The 17,333-nt window shown below is 32.5% G+C and overlaps 2 protein-coding genes across 3 annotated transcripts in view; both read left to right on the top strand.

Annotated features, from left to right (window-relative positions):
• The first annotated feature begins 111 nt into the window (after positions 1-111).
• Positions 112-1,934, top strand: LOC143198419 (uncharacterized). Its single transcript, XM_076407608.1, has 7 exons — positions 112-271; positions 331-582; positions 640-862; positions 911-1,053; positions 1,108-1,225; positions 1,284-1,533; positions 1,583-1,934. Exons 1-7 carry the CDS (start codon positions 245-247, stop codon positions 1,788-1,790), a joined length of 1,221 nt encoding a protein of 406 aa, XP_076263723.1. The 5' UTR covers positions 112-244; the 3' UTR covers positions 1,791-1,934.
• Positions 1,935-5,556: 3,622 nt separating this feature from the next.
• The window catches only part of fax (failed axon connections), a 91,480-nt gene continuing 79,703 nt past the window's right edge, over positions 5,557-17,333 (top strand). The window contains exon 1 of one of the 2 annotated variants that reach the window (XM_076407610.1): positions 5,557-6,051. In XM_076407610.1, the coding sequence (XP_076263725.1) occupies positions 5,761-6,051 (291 nt within the window). In that variant the 5' untranslated portion in view covers positions 5,557-5,760. The remainder of the gene's footprint in view (positions 6,052-17,333) is intronic. The other variant, XM_076407611.1, reaches the window with a different exon arrangement.

The following is a 17,333-nucleotide window of genomic DNA, read 5'->3' on the forward strand; positions in this document are numbered from 1 at the left end:
ATAAATTTATATAGAATACGTTATTAAAAGTATCAAAAAATTGATACATTGCTTAAAAACTATTTTTTAAATAAATTTAATATTAATATAATTAAAGAGTATTTAATATCAAAGAAATTTTTTGAAGTGGTGGGGGTGCGCTCTTCTTTTGTTTCATAGAGTAAATATATTGCTCTATGTTTTGTTTCCAGCAAGTTAAATAATTAGGTGCAGTTAGAGAACGCGGCATTCCTAAATATTAAAAATGTCGACCAAAACAGAAATAAGCGCTGTAAGTATTATATTTTGTTGTAAAACTGGCCATTAATAGTGATTTTAAAATATTTCTAGGCTTTAACAAATCTTCAAGTTCAAAATTCGACCAAAACTTTCAATCTATCCAAACAGTTTGCGAAACGACTCTTGCGAATTGGAACTTTGAATATACTTTATCGACGATTAGACATACCAGAAGAGGAATTTACTCAAGCGAATTTCGCAGGAACACCATATATGTTGTTTAAAAGGAAATCAACAAATACTTTCATAAAATATTTTCATTCGGTGTCTATGGGAATTATCGATGCTTTGGAGAAAGATTATGTAAGATGTTATATATTCCATATTATTATATCTATATTGCCTATATTATTATTATAGCTGAAGGAACTCTACCTATATATTTTAAAGAAAGATACTAAAGAGTTACAGGAAAAGTATAACTTTAAAGTAAAATACAACAAAGATAATGAAAAATCCACCGATAAATCTTCTGACGTAAAAGTAGCAACTATTGAGTTTTTGAAAGCGATTGCAAATTTGTCACCAAAGAAATTCAGTTCCAATGATACAGAAATCTCAGTAGAATTTCTCTTCAACGATGGTAAAATAAGATATCTGTTAATCCAAATAATTAACTGATTAATTATAGATGTACCTAAAGATTATCAACCTCCGAACTTTGAAAATGCCAAAAATCCTCTTTATTTTGATGCAGAAGTTCAAAGGGTTATTAATTTGTGTGATATTAATACAGGATTTCACAAAATTAAATGTTACGGAAGTGGACTGGTGGTAACATGAATTTTGCTCCTTGTTATTAGTATCTTAGTTTTTGTTTTGTTTTAGTTTAATGACTCTAAACCCAATTCTGTCGTTTCTTCACGTACAGACTTACATATGGATTCAGATGATATAGAAACCGTAGAAAATCAGACTGAAAAATCCAATGCCGATTTAAGTGAAGGTATATTAGAATTTCTTTGATGATTGGTCTATCTATTGATTGTCTAAACTGTTTGTAGCTCGAACTGTTGACGAGGATAATATCAGCATTATCTCAACTGACATTAATTTGACTTGTCCTTGCGTCTGGGATCTGGATGATGTATACCAAACGACGAAGTGCCCTCGTTGTTTCGGATTTGTGCATTTGGCTTGTCACGGTTACCTATCGGCTGAGGATGTCGATCAACAAACATTCTTGTGCTTCCACTGCACCCATCGCATCGATGACGAGGATTACGAGAACCTGAAATTGCTGATGAAATTGAGGTAAGGAATAATGGAGACAATGCAAGGATATTAAAAGGACATGTTACAGAATCATTTTGTTTGGTATTTATACCAAGAGGCTGTTCCCCATTGAATTACTGGAACTAGGTTCGATGGAAGAGAGGAAGTTCATCTTAAGCAGACTGGAGATTTTGAAAATAGTTGGGAACGACTCATTCAGCGATATTAATTATGAAAATTTGAAAGAAGCCATTGCTCAAACGTTCAATACTCAGAATTCCCAATTTTTTCAGTAACTGAGCGTTCTTTAGTTATTTCTTTTATTATAAAGGTTGTTTGTTTTCCTACATTACTGTTGGTCTCACATGAACTGATGTATCAGCTCATTCCAGTCTAATGACAACCAAAGTCGAGGACCCAATAAATAGCAAGTATTGATTTCAGATTTTTCGCTTCCACAATAGGATATATCTACATGATAATGTCAGTTTTATTAATTTAACTGTATTTTGTTCTCGGGTTAATTTTTAAAAAGTTTGATCAATGTTGTATTTCAGATGTCCAATACTTAAGAATAACTAACCATTTTGGATGTAAAATGAATTGTTTGTTCAGTTGTGTATTAAGAAATATATTTTAATTTTCGTTCTTATTTTGTTTATTTTTTTTTTTTAATTATTTTTATAGAGTAAGAGTTAGTGTGTACTGACGTAAGGTTGTTGTTTGGGAAGATGCTAATTAATGCTCAAGTAATTTAAAACTAACTATGACCATCCTTCCTTTGGTTACAAGTGTTATGGTGGAATATATATACATGAAAATTTTAGTGTTATTCATTGGTACCACTATTCTATAAATTTTTAACATATTGAAACAATACTGCAATTCAGGTATTCAAACACTCCAAAAACATGAAATTTCTTGAAAGTTAAATAAATTCTATTCAGTTAAAAAATATATTCTGATTTTCAGTTTTTTTTTCTTGCTAATTATTACGCTCATAGAGCGATAAATGATTTAACGTTAGTATAAAGAATGCGATGGCAATTTTGATGCTTCAAATAAGATATTGAGTAGTAATATTGAAATATAACAGATTATGCTTTTTTTGCTAATCTGTTATTTGTTTTTTTTTTCTTATTCAAATGTTTCCTTCTTTAATCCGTTGGCGTAAAAGCTCCATATTAAGTTTTGTAGCAATTATCTTTATTAAGTTCGGAAAAAGGGCAACGAATTTATAACCAGCTATGATTCATTTACATTTATTATTTTATTGTCTGATATTTTTTCTATTTGGCTTCAAATTCGATTTTTGCAGTGTGCTAAATTAGCAAGTGTTAATTGGCTCCATTAAGACTATGATTCACTTGTTATTACTTAGTTTTCCTGATTCAGTTATTTAAAATCAAGATATTGTTGCCTATCTTTCCTTTAAACCCACATTTTGCTTGACATCTAGATTTCATATTGAGTTTTGTGACGATTATTTGATATTTTATCAATACCTTTGAAGATTATTAGATTTACCTACAGGGTTGGAGCTACTCCTAGCAATCCTCCCTTTTCTTCAAGGAACAACAAACCGCTTGGAAAAATATTAAAAACCACAATATCAAAGTTAAAATGTATCCGCTAAAGGGTCTACAAAAGTTCCTCTGAGTAATATGAAGTGTGATAAATGCACGGATAAAAGAACATCAACGATGTCCGAGATATGAGCATTATAGACACTCTACAAAATTATTCTGAGAGAAATTGACAAAGATTTATGAAACATAAAATTAATATCAACAAAGACCTAAAGATTTAACATAACATTCTACCGGTTATTTAGTTCTTGAATGAACCATGAGAAAGACCGTCCTCATGGGTTGATCATTTTGCGCTGAACATTATCTGGTTACTGATTAATATTTTAAATTTCACACGGTACTAACTGACAAAGTTTTAGCATTTAGGCTCTGAAATTTAGGAAACATAACTGTCTTCGTCGCCAAGCATGATTCATTTGTTATTATTTAGTTTTTAGTTTGAATAGAATTAAATAGAATAAAAATATGGTCACTCATCTTTAAAAGGCCATCTAAGTGGTGTATTGAAACCATATTATTTTATGGCAATTGTTTAATATTTTATGGATTTATAGTCAATCATAGATAATAAATAATTCGAAATGTGTGTAAAACAACCCGGTTAACAAATCTGAGATTTTTTCCAGTCTTTATTTTTCTAAATTTCTTTTTTATTTTTATTTTCTATTTTTTTAAATACATAAACTGCTGCTGGATTTTTTGAAAACAGGATATTTTGTACTAGTTTTAATATGTTAAATAAAATTTAAATGCATGTCTATACTATTAGTGTAAAATAAATATTAAAAGTTATTTATGTTTGTGTCAGTAACCAATTTTATTTTAAAAAGATTCATTCCATTTAAAATGAGATCTTAGAGGGCTGGGAAACACGAATTCGTTATTTTTATTATTTTATGACGCAGCCTATTCCGATATGATAAAAGATTCAGTTTTTTTCTTGTTTCTGTTTGGGATTTTTTCGTTTTTTTTTGAACATTGATATTTTAATAACATCAACAAAAAGGAATCGAGAACGCATACTAAAAGTCATAGTTTAGGTTAATAATGATAAGAAATAGATGCCTTAATCGTAAAGTTAAATCGTTCTAAATTTTTTTTTTTGGTACAATAGTTAAGATAAGATTTAAAACGGAAGCTTTGTCTGGGTTGATGAGAAATATTTCTATACTCAAAAATCTAGTCAAAATTAATTATCCCACTTAATTATATATCATAATATGACTGAATAGATATAAATGAATGTAGGTACTATAAAGGTTCTCAGGAAAACGTCATTGATTACATAACAATGTAGATGAAAAAATGCCCGCAGTCGAGAACTAACTATATCAATTTATTACCCTCATGCCGTCGAATATAAGCGATTTATTATCACCTATTTCGTGTAATTGAAAAGAAAACAGGGCTTTTGACGGGATACATCCGTTGTTATAATAGCACCGAAATTTATGATTAAAAAATCCCACATTTGTATCATGGCCTACTGCGGAACGGGAATATCTTCAAAACATAAATACAGTCTCAAAAACAAGAGAACGCCGGGTCTGTTATAAATCAATAAAGAAAAAAACGAACGGTAAAACCCGGATTGAGTTACCCAAGACCCGCTCTCGAAATACAAGCGTGGTCTGACTAGCCGAATTTTCCCTGGGATCATTCTTCGATTTGTTACGGGTCAACGTTCGGTAGAGGGCGGCACATTCGACACGTATCAAACCGGCGTTTTAAAAATGGGTAATCCCGAATTTCCATCGATTACTCCCATCAATCGGACGACATCTGGCAACATTCTATTGTTTGCTCGACGGTTCTTTGAAAGAAGGCACAAAGGGAGAACCACGAAAAACCCTTGATCAACGTTGCCACCCCCATATTGTCTATGTTTTTCTCCAACCATCGGCTAACCCAGATATATATTTGATGCAATTTTCCGGAGAGAAATTGTGTCTTTATTTCTGAAACGCCGGAAAATTACTTCATATCGGCAGTATGTGCGTGTGTGTATGAAAGAGAAGGGTGGGGCACTTGCATGTGCATGGCAACGGGTAAGGGTGGGGAATCAACCAGCTAGAGCGGGATCCAAAGAAACGACGAGGTCAGCTGCGTTGTTGCCTATGTTAATCGTTTTTCAGTATACTTTTTATTTGTTTATATAAATCTATGTTATATACGATGATAACCGATTTTATTAGAATATTAGAGAATAACGTATAAAAAGCTTTTCTTTATTTCTGAATTTTTATCACAAATTAATATTTGTAAAGATTACTTTATGTATATTTATATTTAAATATATTCTTTAAAAATATATTTATAAAAAAATATTATAAATAAATATCATGCTATATTTTTTCTATGCTGTGTTGAAATAATTCAGTTATAATACTCCGGTTGATATTTACGGTAAATTATATTAACTAAAGAAATAGCTATTTAAATTCGTTTAAATCGGAAGGGTTAGCTAGGTCTGGCAACGTCGCTTCGTTCTGAGCGTTCCTACCCAGCGTCAATTGCGAAGGCCGCTCTTACACTGCTCTCGCGTCGTTCTGTCGGCATCCTCTGGCTGTGTTGTTTCGGTGTTCGACTCGTGCTCGTTCAGTGTTGATCGCTCGCCCTGTAGTAGTAGCGTCAGGCGGAAAGCTGAGGATTATTACGAATCCAAAGAGAAACAATGGCCACCGAAGTAGAGAATAACGTGCCCGTCACCGAGACCAAGGAAATCAAAGAGGAGAAGGAGACCCCGAAAGTCGAGGAGGCCAAGAAAGAGGAAGCGGCGGCCGGCGAGGCTCCCAAAGAGAAGGAAAAGGAGCCGGCTCCACCCAAGGTGGTCGTACACAAGACCAACTATGAGAAAGATGTTACGTATCTGTACCAATTTTCGCGTACGCCTCTACTGCCTTCCATGAGCCCCTACTGCCTTAAAGTGGAGTCCTGGTTGAGATTGGCCGGCATCAAATACGAGGTAGGTCCATCCCCGATTATTTCTGCAAGTACGCGACGTTTTTCGCGGTTTCCTGCACCCGTACGCGTTAAAACAGAAATAAATATCGATTTCATTCACGAGATGCTGGATAAAGCCGTTCGGGCCCGACATCTAGCTGTCATCGTATTGTTGATATACTCTCGGTTTGTCGAGTCGGCCATGTTTGCTTTTTCCCGAGTGAGGATATGAGGAATTTCAGCGCGCATATTTGTTTTGTTGAAAATGGCTTTATACATATATGTTTTGTTTGAGATTTTGAGATATACTAAATGAAAACCTTTATTCGGAGGGGTTTCGCCTATCTATTATTTTTTTTGCGAATAGCCGAAAGTCATTTTGACATTTGTTACTGAAATATTGATGCTGGGATGTGTCCTTTTTTTATTGTGATTTCGAGAACGGCCATTTTTCCTTGTGTCCTTTGTGACAGCAGATGCCCCTGATAAAATTTAGTAAACAAAAATAACTTTTTCACAACAATTATATATAAAAATATATAAATTATTTCAAGTTTTTAAATGTGGGAGTGGGTTTAGTTTCAAGCTAAGTGTCAGAATAGTAGATAGTCGTTTGTTTTGTATGTTTTAAAAATTATAGAAGACCTGTTATTTGTTACAGACTTATTTTTTATTCATTGGTTATTCGAGTAGAGTATGATATCTTTTGTTTAAGATATATTAAGTAGAAACCCTTATTCGGAGGGTTTTAAGCCTATTTACTGCTTTTATTATTTTGAGAACTGTCGAAAGGTATTCTGACATCTGAACGTTTGATGCTGGGATGTGCCCTTTTTTATTGTGATTTCGAGAACGGCCATTTTTCCTCGCGTCCTTTGTGATAGCAGATGTCGCTGATAAAATTTACTAAACAAAAATAACATTCTCGCAACAATCATCTGTACAAATATTTAAATTATTTCAAATTTTTAAATGTGGGGGTGGGTTTAATATCAAAGTGTCGGAATAATAGATCGCCTGTTTAAAGATCTATAATCTTTTAAAGGCTTATTTTTTATTCACCTGTTCTTTGAGCAAATTTATTTCGATTTTTTAGATATGAGGGTCGAAATTTTGGTTTTCGTTTTCCCAAAAAAGGAACGATATTAATTTAGCAAACAGCGATAATAATTTCGAGAGCCAACCGTGATTCATTTACTATCCTTGAATATATTGATAATGATACAATATTTAATCTACACCAAGAACTTGTTTCTGATTAAGTGAAAATAGCTCCCAGCCATTTTTATTTTGTTTCCCATGGAAAGAAATTCGATGAACGATTATGACTTGAAGTACCTTTATTTTTAGCTTGAGGTTTTTTCCTAGAGTGTTGTTTGCACGCTACGATCCACATTTTATTACTGTTCGAGGTTGCAAACGCGATTTCGCAACGTTTGGTCGACACAACAAAAGAATATTTTGACGCCGAGTAAGATAGATGCGTGTGGAGGAAATCTTGGTAGTACGATACTAGGGTTTTGTTGCATCCATGTTTCTAAATTAGTACATGATAGTGGTTTGTTCTCGTTAATTTTCTTTAATGTGTGTTTGGACAGTGATGAGGGCTTGAAATTTTAATCTTTTTGGATGCTTTTTTGATCATTTAAATTTTTAATAATGCCAGTATAATTTTTATTGAGGTTTTTTTTAAATACTTGTAAGCATTGTTCACTATGTGTAGTTTTGAATAATATATTTTGATATTAACATTTTTAATAATACCAATATAATTTTTGTTGAGATTTTTTAAGTACTTTTTAGACATTGTTCGGTTGATATTACTATGTCTGTCTTTTTAATAATAGATTCCGATATTGAAAAGTGTTGGTCACCGAAATTGAGGTTTTAAGTTAATCAAAATTAGATTTATAAAAAAATGGATTAGATTAATAAAAACTTTGACTAAGTTATCTATTGTTATTTTTTCAAATTGAAGTATCTTTTGAATGAATTTTTTTATTATTGTTTGAATACTTTCGGAAATGTATTTGTTTTATACCTTCAGATGGGTCCTAGACTAATCTCTAGAATAGATCGTATATTTCACTTCATAAATTTACCAGGATTTATCGAATTACAATCTATTTTGAGTAACTTGTACAGAGTTTTGCAGGAGTATCCTAAATTTTTCGGAACTATCTTTCGGAGCTTTTTACGAAATGTTAGTTACACATGAACTAATTATTGGCCAAAGCCTAAACGAGCTTCCCATTATTTAATATCTCTTTTATCACATTACCAAGAATTTACGTTATAATATCAAGGATTCAGTTTCATTTAATCTGACTCACTAACCGTTATCCATGAATTCCTTCAATTGTGTCCAAAGAATGATATTGATGATTATCTGCGGAGTATTATTATTGATCGTGCGTATTACATTGGTATAAGGGTGCCAGTTATCTAAGGATTCTTCATCTACCCTCGTACCCAGCCGGAATTATCATGGGCGAGTGAAACAGACTGTTTTGTCTGTCGGTATCGCGTGGTCAGTCATCGTCGATACGCCTTCAGTCTGCATTGTTGTCGTGTACACGACAGACGACCGTTTCCGTGTCACAAAGGCCGGAATAAATTAAATTTACCCCCATGGAGGTCCGCTGCCTCGCCCACCAGTACGTGCGACGCTCCTGCCTCTGGTGCTCTCTCTCTATATATATCTGATACCCAGAGAATTCGTTTTAATTGAGCTGGGGAAACGTTATTACTAATTAACGTTTTTCCTGTCCACTTCCGTCGACCAATGATGAGTAATAGTCAAAGGTTTCGGTTAGTCATAACCAAATTGTCGCTAGGAATGTTGGGAGGCTACATTACGGTTTGTATATACAACGATAGTTGATTCATTCGATTCTAAAAACGCATTTAAAAAAATGCATTTTAAAATGGTTTTAGTTCAACATTTATGGAAATGGCACATGGCATTGGCAATTTACTTACAGAGTCAGTGATCACGCCTTAGGACAATTTGATTGGAAAGTCCATATAAGCAAGAAGTAACAGAATGTTTCTATAACACTGGTCAGCAAAAAATAAATGTTTTACAAATTTTGTATTAGAAAATCTAAGAAAATAAGGTTTTATTGGTTTTGGTTTCTGTGCATAAAAATATTTACGCCAACACTATGTAATAATTTGCGATTAATCTTTTTTAAGTACATATAAGCTCTAAATAGAGGAAGATATTAACGGATTTGTCATGAGGTATTGATGACTTGTTGAGCTCTACTTGTCTTCATTTCTACTTTCAACTCATAACCTCGGGGTAAACTAGCAGATGGAGGGTATGGATGTTTCACTTTTATAAGCATTTATTTTTATGATGCCCATGCCTTCATCTATTCTCATATCTGTATACCAAATAGGCAGTTTTCACCTAGATTCTCAACTAATGAGCTATTTTGTTTTTTTGTGTCTTTGGATTGGTTGTTATATTTTCTATTAAAAAGATAGACTTCGCATTTAGAAGTTCATGTTCATTTTGTGGAAACTTCAAGTAAATCTATCGTATTATTCAAATATTCCACTCTCATTTATCACTTATTCCGAATAATGAAATGACAAAATAAATTAACTAGTGATGGACAGTACTTCGACAAATAATATTACCAAACCCTCAAAATTAATTACTTGTTCTTATGTTGACAAACATTACAAATAAAATAAGTCTAGTAATAAGTATTGCGGTTTGATGTTTGTCTATCGTCTCTAGCTAGGAAGAATTCCTCGAAATTGATAGTTTTTATTATATTAAGAGAGAAATTTAGATATCAGTGGCTTAAGGCAATCTATTTTTGATTACTTTTTGATAAATACATCAGTATCTATTTCCCAAATTGAAATTAAACTAAAGTTAAGGCTATAAGTTCATGTGGTTTGTTTATATGTTACGTTGCTGTTATTTTGTGACCTTATTTCATATTTTAAGACGAAATCTTTGATAACGTTGTAGATCCTTTTTAGTTTGAGACCATCATCATCCTCACAGAACCGTGCTTTGACAGCGTTGGGTTACTAGCAGGATACATTATTCCTCAACATCTCCGAATTTGGCGCATGCCCAGATTGACTCCATTTAATTTGAATATGTTTTATCGTGATTATTGGATTTAATGTCGAATATAATTAAGCAGGTAAATAGAAATGAAATGAAAAAGCCACCACTATATATGAAAGCAGTAAAATTTTCGTAAAAGTCTCCAAATAGTATCGCTACTATTCTTGATCCACAAACCCCGTTAATAAAGTGACTGCTTCGAGCTTTTGATTAACATATTGTACATTTACTAGTCTTAAACGAATGGCTCGTACTATAAAGCTGAAAGACATCTCCGTCAATACATCATTATATTTACAAAACAATAATTTATTTACCTATACTCTCATGTAATAATGCATTGTATTTTCCTTGTCATTAGATCTCTAGGGTGCCGTTGATAGTTTTATATTTTGGTTATTTGATCCAGGTCTACATTTGTTAGCAAGTTTAATTATTTCAAAGTATCACTCACGGTACACTGTTCTATATCTTAGCAAAAGGCTGTCTAATTTATTCACTGATTCTCTGAATTTCACATTCTTCGACTTTTACTGTCAACAAATTCTAGCTATATCTTAGCTATAAAACAAAATTTAAATCATTACTAAAATATATGTTTAAAATAAATGTCTAATTATTACCAGTTACTTCAGTTTTTGCTAGTATTCTTAATAGACAAACCTCATTAATGAATTGATTACTTCCAACACAACAAGAATGATTTTCTTCTATGTTCTTGTTATCATTAAATTTTGGCATATGTTGATATCTATCCAGGTCGTTGAAAATGATGTGTTATAAATTTGGCAGCTAAAATTCCCACTATAAATAAAATTGCTGTATGGATTTTATAACTTTTAGTGTATGTTAGACCACCAAGAATAACACAAGAACTTAATTATTAATGTAACACAAAATCTAAATATTCTAGATTTCTTTGTTGTTTTGATCTCGACCGATCGAGTCGAAAAGAATGGACCGCCGTTAGAAAAGAATATAGAATATAGTTTCATGTAGTTTATTCTTTTCTATGATTTATTCTATGCAGCAGAGTGCGTATATGCCAAATTCGGAGATGTTGGGGGATAGTGTATCCTGTTACTAGCCGGTTCTATAATTTAGTGCAATTCCATTAGTCCCTATTTTGGGCGGTATTTTTTTCTTCAAGCAAAGGCGATCTATATGACGGTTTGAATGTATGGCTCAATCATGATAGTGATGAATCGCGCAGGGGTCCTGAAGTCTGCGATACTGTATGTAGACAACTGGGGTTGTAGGTAACTTTAGGTTAGCAAGGCTTCAGTTGGACAAAGCGCTCTCTGAATTCTGATTGGTCTCCTCAAACATTTAACCGTAATAAATTTGTGCTAATTGATAAGACTATTATCTTTGTAGTATTAATATTTTAGTAAGATTACGGCATCATTGAGCCGATGGAAAACTAAAAAACTGAACAATTTTCATGTATAGCCTTCGTCGTTTTTTCGTGGTCTTTGAACTGTATCTGTGCGATGGTTTTCGATATCGACGCCTGGGTAGCCTCGAGCCTTTTCGTTTCAAATGCTTTCAAGTTCATTGGGAGAATTGCGTTCGCAGACTCGGGTTAACGTTCGCTAATACTATTCGTACCTTAGGGTAAAATATTGAACGTATTTAACTCCACACTAGCAATTGTCGATTTGATTCCTTTAAACGTTAAGTATTGTGTGCCGGGTTCTGATATTAACTTGAATTTTAGACGGTGTGTGTTTTACGCTATGTTGAAATGGAGCCGTTATTTAACTGGAATCCTGAAATTGAGTTTATGTAAGCTGAAACCATGTTATAAAGATATTCTGTGGACACGACGATGAAAATATTGATAAACGATAATTTGGTTGAGGTATTCATGAGTTTTAGCTCGTTTAATGTTTTAATAATTTAGTAAAAGCTCATTGTTACCCATATCTATGAAACCATCCGAAATTTGAATATTTCTGTACATAAATAAGCATTTTTTTTTCACTTTCATTACTGCATATTTGTTCGAACCGAATTTATAGGGAAAAACCTAAAATAAGTGAAAAATCTGTAATTATCCTAACGGAAAATGTGCAAAAATATCTTAAATTGATATGTTAAAATAAACTGAAACTGATCTCATAATATTAGAGCTTTAACAATTCTGCGAAACAATGTATTGCTGATTCCTAACATCTCAAATTATTAAAAAGTCATGTAGTTCAACATCTATTTAGCTAATCAGCTAAATATGCGACGTGATAGTGAAGTGCGTAGACTAAAACGTTTAACACCACCTGATCTGATTACTGGACATATGTAGAGTTTAGAATAAGCATTAGAATAAGACTAATTAATTAAGATAATATTTTATACAGAAGATTGCTTAATGAAGTGATTTTCTACATGCCATGTATATATAATATAAACAGAAGAAATACTTATTGCCAATAGGGCAGATTGTGGACTCACGAAGAGTAATAAAAAGAAAATGTAGTTCAACATCATATTATACAATAAAATTTTACATATATACTGAAAATTTAATACGTATATCTTTGTTTGATATAAACTTAGAAAGGCAAGTTTGAAAATGGTCAAATAGAACTGCATGTTTTCTCGTAGTGATTTTTATCACCAGAAGAGTTAAAACTATATAGCACAAAAAATCGAAAAATTCATAATGATATTCACATTCGTACATGCTCTTGTTTTTTAAATGTGATACTCTGATTTTAAAGGCTTATTTTAACAGCTAGATGGCCGGTATGAATCATCATTAACTTCACCAAGCTCTTTAACATCTTTCGTTAGAGTTATTGTTTTCGGTTTCAGTTTTTTTAACTTTTCATTTTCTTCTTTTTTGTTCCTTTTATTTAATGGCTGATATACAATCTTTTTCTGTCTTCTTAAGGCACATTAAAACTACAACAAAATATTGATATTTACTGTTTCAAAATAATTATGAATCAAAATAAAAAGTAATTATAAAAATTGGAAGACTTTGTAAAAGGCGTCTTGTTTATTTTAATAGCTGTGATTTGGCGAAGACAAGAAGGCTTACACCAAATTTGAAGTAAATATGATGTGTGAATATAAACTTAAAAAATGCCCTTAAAATGCATTTTCTCAAGAGGTTAAGCTCTGTAAATATGAAGAGATCGTTTTTTTTCACATTTTTAGGCTGGAATGCCCCATAATTAAGTTATATTTTCTGATGCATTATTTTGTGCAATACCTGTACTGCGTACAAGTTTTTTCAAGTCATAAAAAATTACAAATTTTAGTCAAACTCCCATATTATTTTTCGCCGTCAAGAACTATCAAATTTACATTTTACATTTAAAGTTATTAAAAATAATTGCCATCATATTTTTTTACATTTTTTCTTTATGTGTTTTAATCAAACTTTGTGTGAGCTGAATATTACACGTCTTAAGCCAAACGAAAACTAAAACAAAACTAGGGATGAAGTTTAAGGGAAGTCTTACCTTCCTTACATTTAGTGTAACAATTCGTTAAGTTTATTTAACTGTAATAGCATTCGCTCAGTATTTTTGTGTAAAATTCGGTTAAATTAGTTTTAAAAGTAGTCTTTGTTTAATCACCCATACATATTGTTATAAAAACGTTTATAATTTACTTGCTACATACATCTGCTTCATAATTATTGCTTTAATTGACTGTATATAAGAACAATTATTGCAATTGTTTTTTTAATTTCATTAAATCTAATGCTTTCTTTATCATAAAAAGTTAAATATCAAATATTGAGACTGAGACTAATAACCTAATTGTTTTTCTCTGACAAGATGGAACCACTAGATCGCGGCGATAAAATGTCAGTCCTTCAGGACCATATTTTAAACAGGCCGGGTTTTGATTATTTTAATATAATCCCAAACTAAACCGAAAGAATGTCGAGCACCATTTTTTTCTCATTCACACTATGCGTCTCGCTCCTTCTCTCTTCCTCTTGCCGGTCGCTTCTCGTCTTTCGATGGACACCAGATGTTTTTCCCATCCTGTTGTTTTCCTGCCTCTCTCGTTTGGACGTGTAGGACCGCGTCTCGAGAACTCTGTTCGCTTTATTTTTTAATGTGCCGCCGTGCTCCCGATTGTGAGATAGACGTTTGGGCTCGTTCTGTTTAGAATTCCTCGAAAATTATCGTGGAGATGTGCGCTGAAAGACATATAACATGAAGTACGAGCCGATCTGATGTGATTAATGATCAATACCAGATAGATTATTGGTGTGAGAGGGTATATAAGCTTATGTAATAATATGGAGTCCCTGTTTTTACGTTGTAAACTAAAATGTTGATAGGATTTTTTTTTGGAGTGGCTGAACTTTTAATGGGGTTAACTGTCAATTTACAGGCGATGGAAGCAATTTTGTTTTAACGTATCTGTTTAGTAAGCATTGACAAATATCATAGTGATATTGAAGTCAAAACAGTCTATTGAAAATGTGGAAATTTGTTTTTATGTATAAAGAAAAATTATAGTCACTTAAAGGTATTTTTCAGCTTTGTTATATTTGGTCAATTTGTATTTAACTAGTTTGTAATAAAAAATAAATGGAAGAATTAATAATGATGATTAGGAAAATATTTTTTTAATTAATTACATCAATAATGTTGTACTTGAATTAATACACAAGCAAGGCGAGTACGGGATCAGTATGTATTTCCCAAATTAAAATACACAATACTTATACACTAAACAAGTTCGTGTAGTTTGGTTCATTTTAATCTTCTGATTTACTGCGTGTTGTCCAGCAGCTTCCGGGTTGCTGTAATTTAATAACATTATTTGATGTTTTAAGGCGAAATCTTGGATCACTTCCTATATCCATTTGATTCCGAGGTCATAGTACAGATCTTCGTTGGTAACGTAGCGATAAGCATTGGTAATTAATTGTAGAGCTTTGTTTTAGGTGCATTGGATTACTGGTTGGTTTGATGTTTTAGTGGAACTCCATAGGTCCAAATTGGCTTTATGATTGACTGATAAACCAGTCTCTTTGATTTTAGATCGAGTTGAGAGTATCTTCTTGATTCTGAGTCTAATATGCTCTCCTTTTTATACGATATGATGTTAGGGAAAAATGCTTAAATCTTGTAGAAACAGTATTTTAATTACTCTTTGGCTTGCAGTCTGCTTGTCAGAATGTTACCAATGTAACATATCGGTGAAATATACCGATATTTCCCAATATAGTGAATTATCCCAATAGGAACAAAAACAACGTTTTATTTACTATTTGGCTTGCAATCTGATCCGTTGTGTTAACACCTATGGGATTTATTAAAAGTCTCACTAATACTTCAGTGCTATGTTGAACAACTGTAACAGAAGTTGTATTTTGTATAAATTTACTGACCAAATTCGTCAACTAGAGAGGTAACTCGTCTAGCAGACTTTTCGTTGAGCCAGTTTGTGCTAATCACTCCAGAAACTGGTCCGAGTGACACATTTTGTCAGAACTATTACAGTTCAACCCAGCTGCATAATTCCTGCTTGTTTGATCTTTAATTTTACTTACGGCGTTTATGCAGACCAGGGGATTTATATATCAATTTGATTTCGTTCCTTTTTTACACATCCATTTCAACGGCGTTTTATCTCAAAAATCATCCCAATATATTTAGATTTGTTATTATTGAGTATTTGGTTCTATTCTGATAATCATTTTCGAGAACTTTTTCTTATTTTCGTAGCAATATGGCTATAACACAGAAAACCTTTCTGCCTGACTAGCAATTAATCTATTACAAACGTCTGGCAATACTTCTGACACACTTCTAAGCTACTGTCATTAAGATTGTCATAGTTCATTGTCTTGAAACCGTTTTAACCGCCACTTTTAAATTGTTGAAACCAAAACACACAATATAATAATACTTTAGTTATCTGCATATAAACTTTTAGTGCTATTATCATTAAAGAATTGTGTCGAACAAATTATCTTTAAATATCCAAGGAATTCACAGTTTCACGATTTTTATAGTAAGATCGTATAGACTAAATTCTCACTATCCACTAAACTTGTCTTATTGAGGAACAGTGAGAGTCGAGAAACTCAAAATATCATTATATTTGTTTTATTGGAATATTCATTGTTTTGCCAAAAAGGTAGTGAGACGTTGGAGTACATATTTTTTGACAAAAACTAATTAATTAGTAAAATTTAACGTTGGTTTTTCATGGTTCTTGGAGATTGAAAAACTAGAGAACCCACCCCACTGGAAAATATATTACTACTAACAGTGGATGGATTTGAAAGTCAATTTAAGTTTTGACGGTAACTTTATTAACTCAATTTTTATTCAGAGAAATTAATGGAATGTGTCTTCTTCATTGCTAGTTACGGTCTCATTTTTGAGATATTATATCGATTCTGCATTGAAAAACTTCATTCTCTTTGAGACGATATAAGATCCAAATGATCGCATCGTTAAATGTAAACATCCGACTGAAATGCATTCAAAATTTCTTTGACGACTTTCACCACGTCGACTAGTTTTATCTCACTTTTAAAACATTCATTCACATGTTTTTATTGTTGGTGTATGTTTCTCATATGCTTCACACATATAGTCTACTCAAAGTTTATTTGTATATGCGTCATCGAAATTTGTGCCGTCAAGACGTTACAATGTTGCCGCATCAACTCTGAGTTTTAGTTCAGGTTGCCTTTGACATTCAACAAAATTCTAATCTAAATAACATAATTCAACAAAAATGTTATAAAATATAATTTGTTTTAACATTGTAGTACATCTAAAAACTACACTTAGTTATACAGCCACAATAGTTTATAGATTAGGCTTATAATCCCTTATCCCGTTTGACAACTGGAAGACTTTGAGGGTTGAAGGTCGAAAAACAGGAGCCATATTCTTAGATGTCTCCAAAGCTTTCAACCAAGTATGGCACCACGGCTTAATATTTAAAGCTAAAAAATTAGGTCTACCGAATGACCTAATATCCCTGATAGATTCATACATGGATGGTGGGTCCTTTCAGGTGAGGATCGGGCCGCAGTCTCCTCGTAAACAAATCTCCGTAGGAGCTCCGCAAGGCGGTCCATTAGCCCCAGCCCTATTCAACCTTGATATAGCTGATTTCCCGCTCTACAAACTTTCCAACACAGCATTTTATGCAGATGATACCGCTTTCTTCACAACCGGTTACTGTCCCGACGCAATCCGCAATAG

The sequence above is a fragment of the Rhynchophorus ferrugineus genome, unplaced genomic scaffold, assembly GCF_030347505.1.
Source record: "Rhynchophorus ferrugineus isolate W39M unplaced genomic scaffold, kcgeb_rfMv2 rfM6, whole genome shotgun sequence".
Taxonomy (NCBI): Eukaryota; Metazoa; Arthropoda; class Insecta; order Coleoptera; family Curculionidae; genus Rhynchophorus; species Rhynchophorus ferrugineus.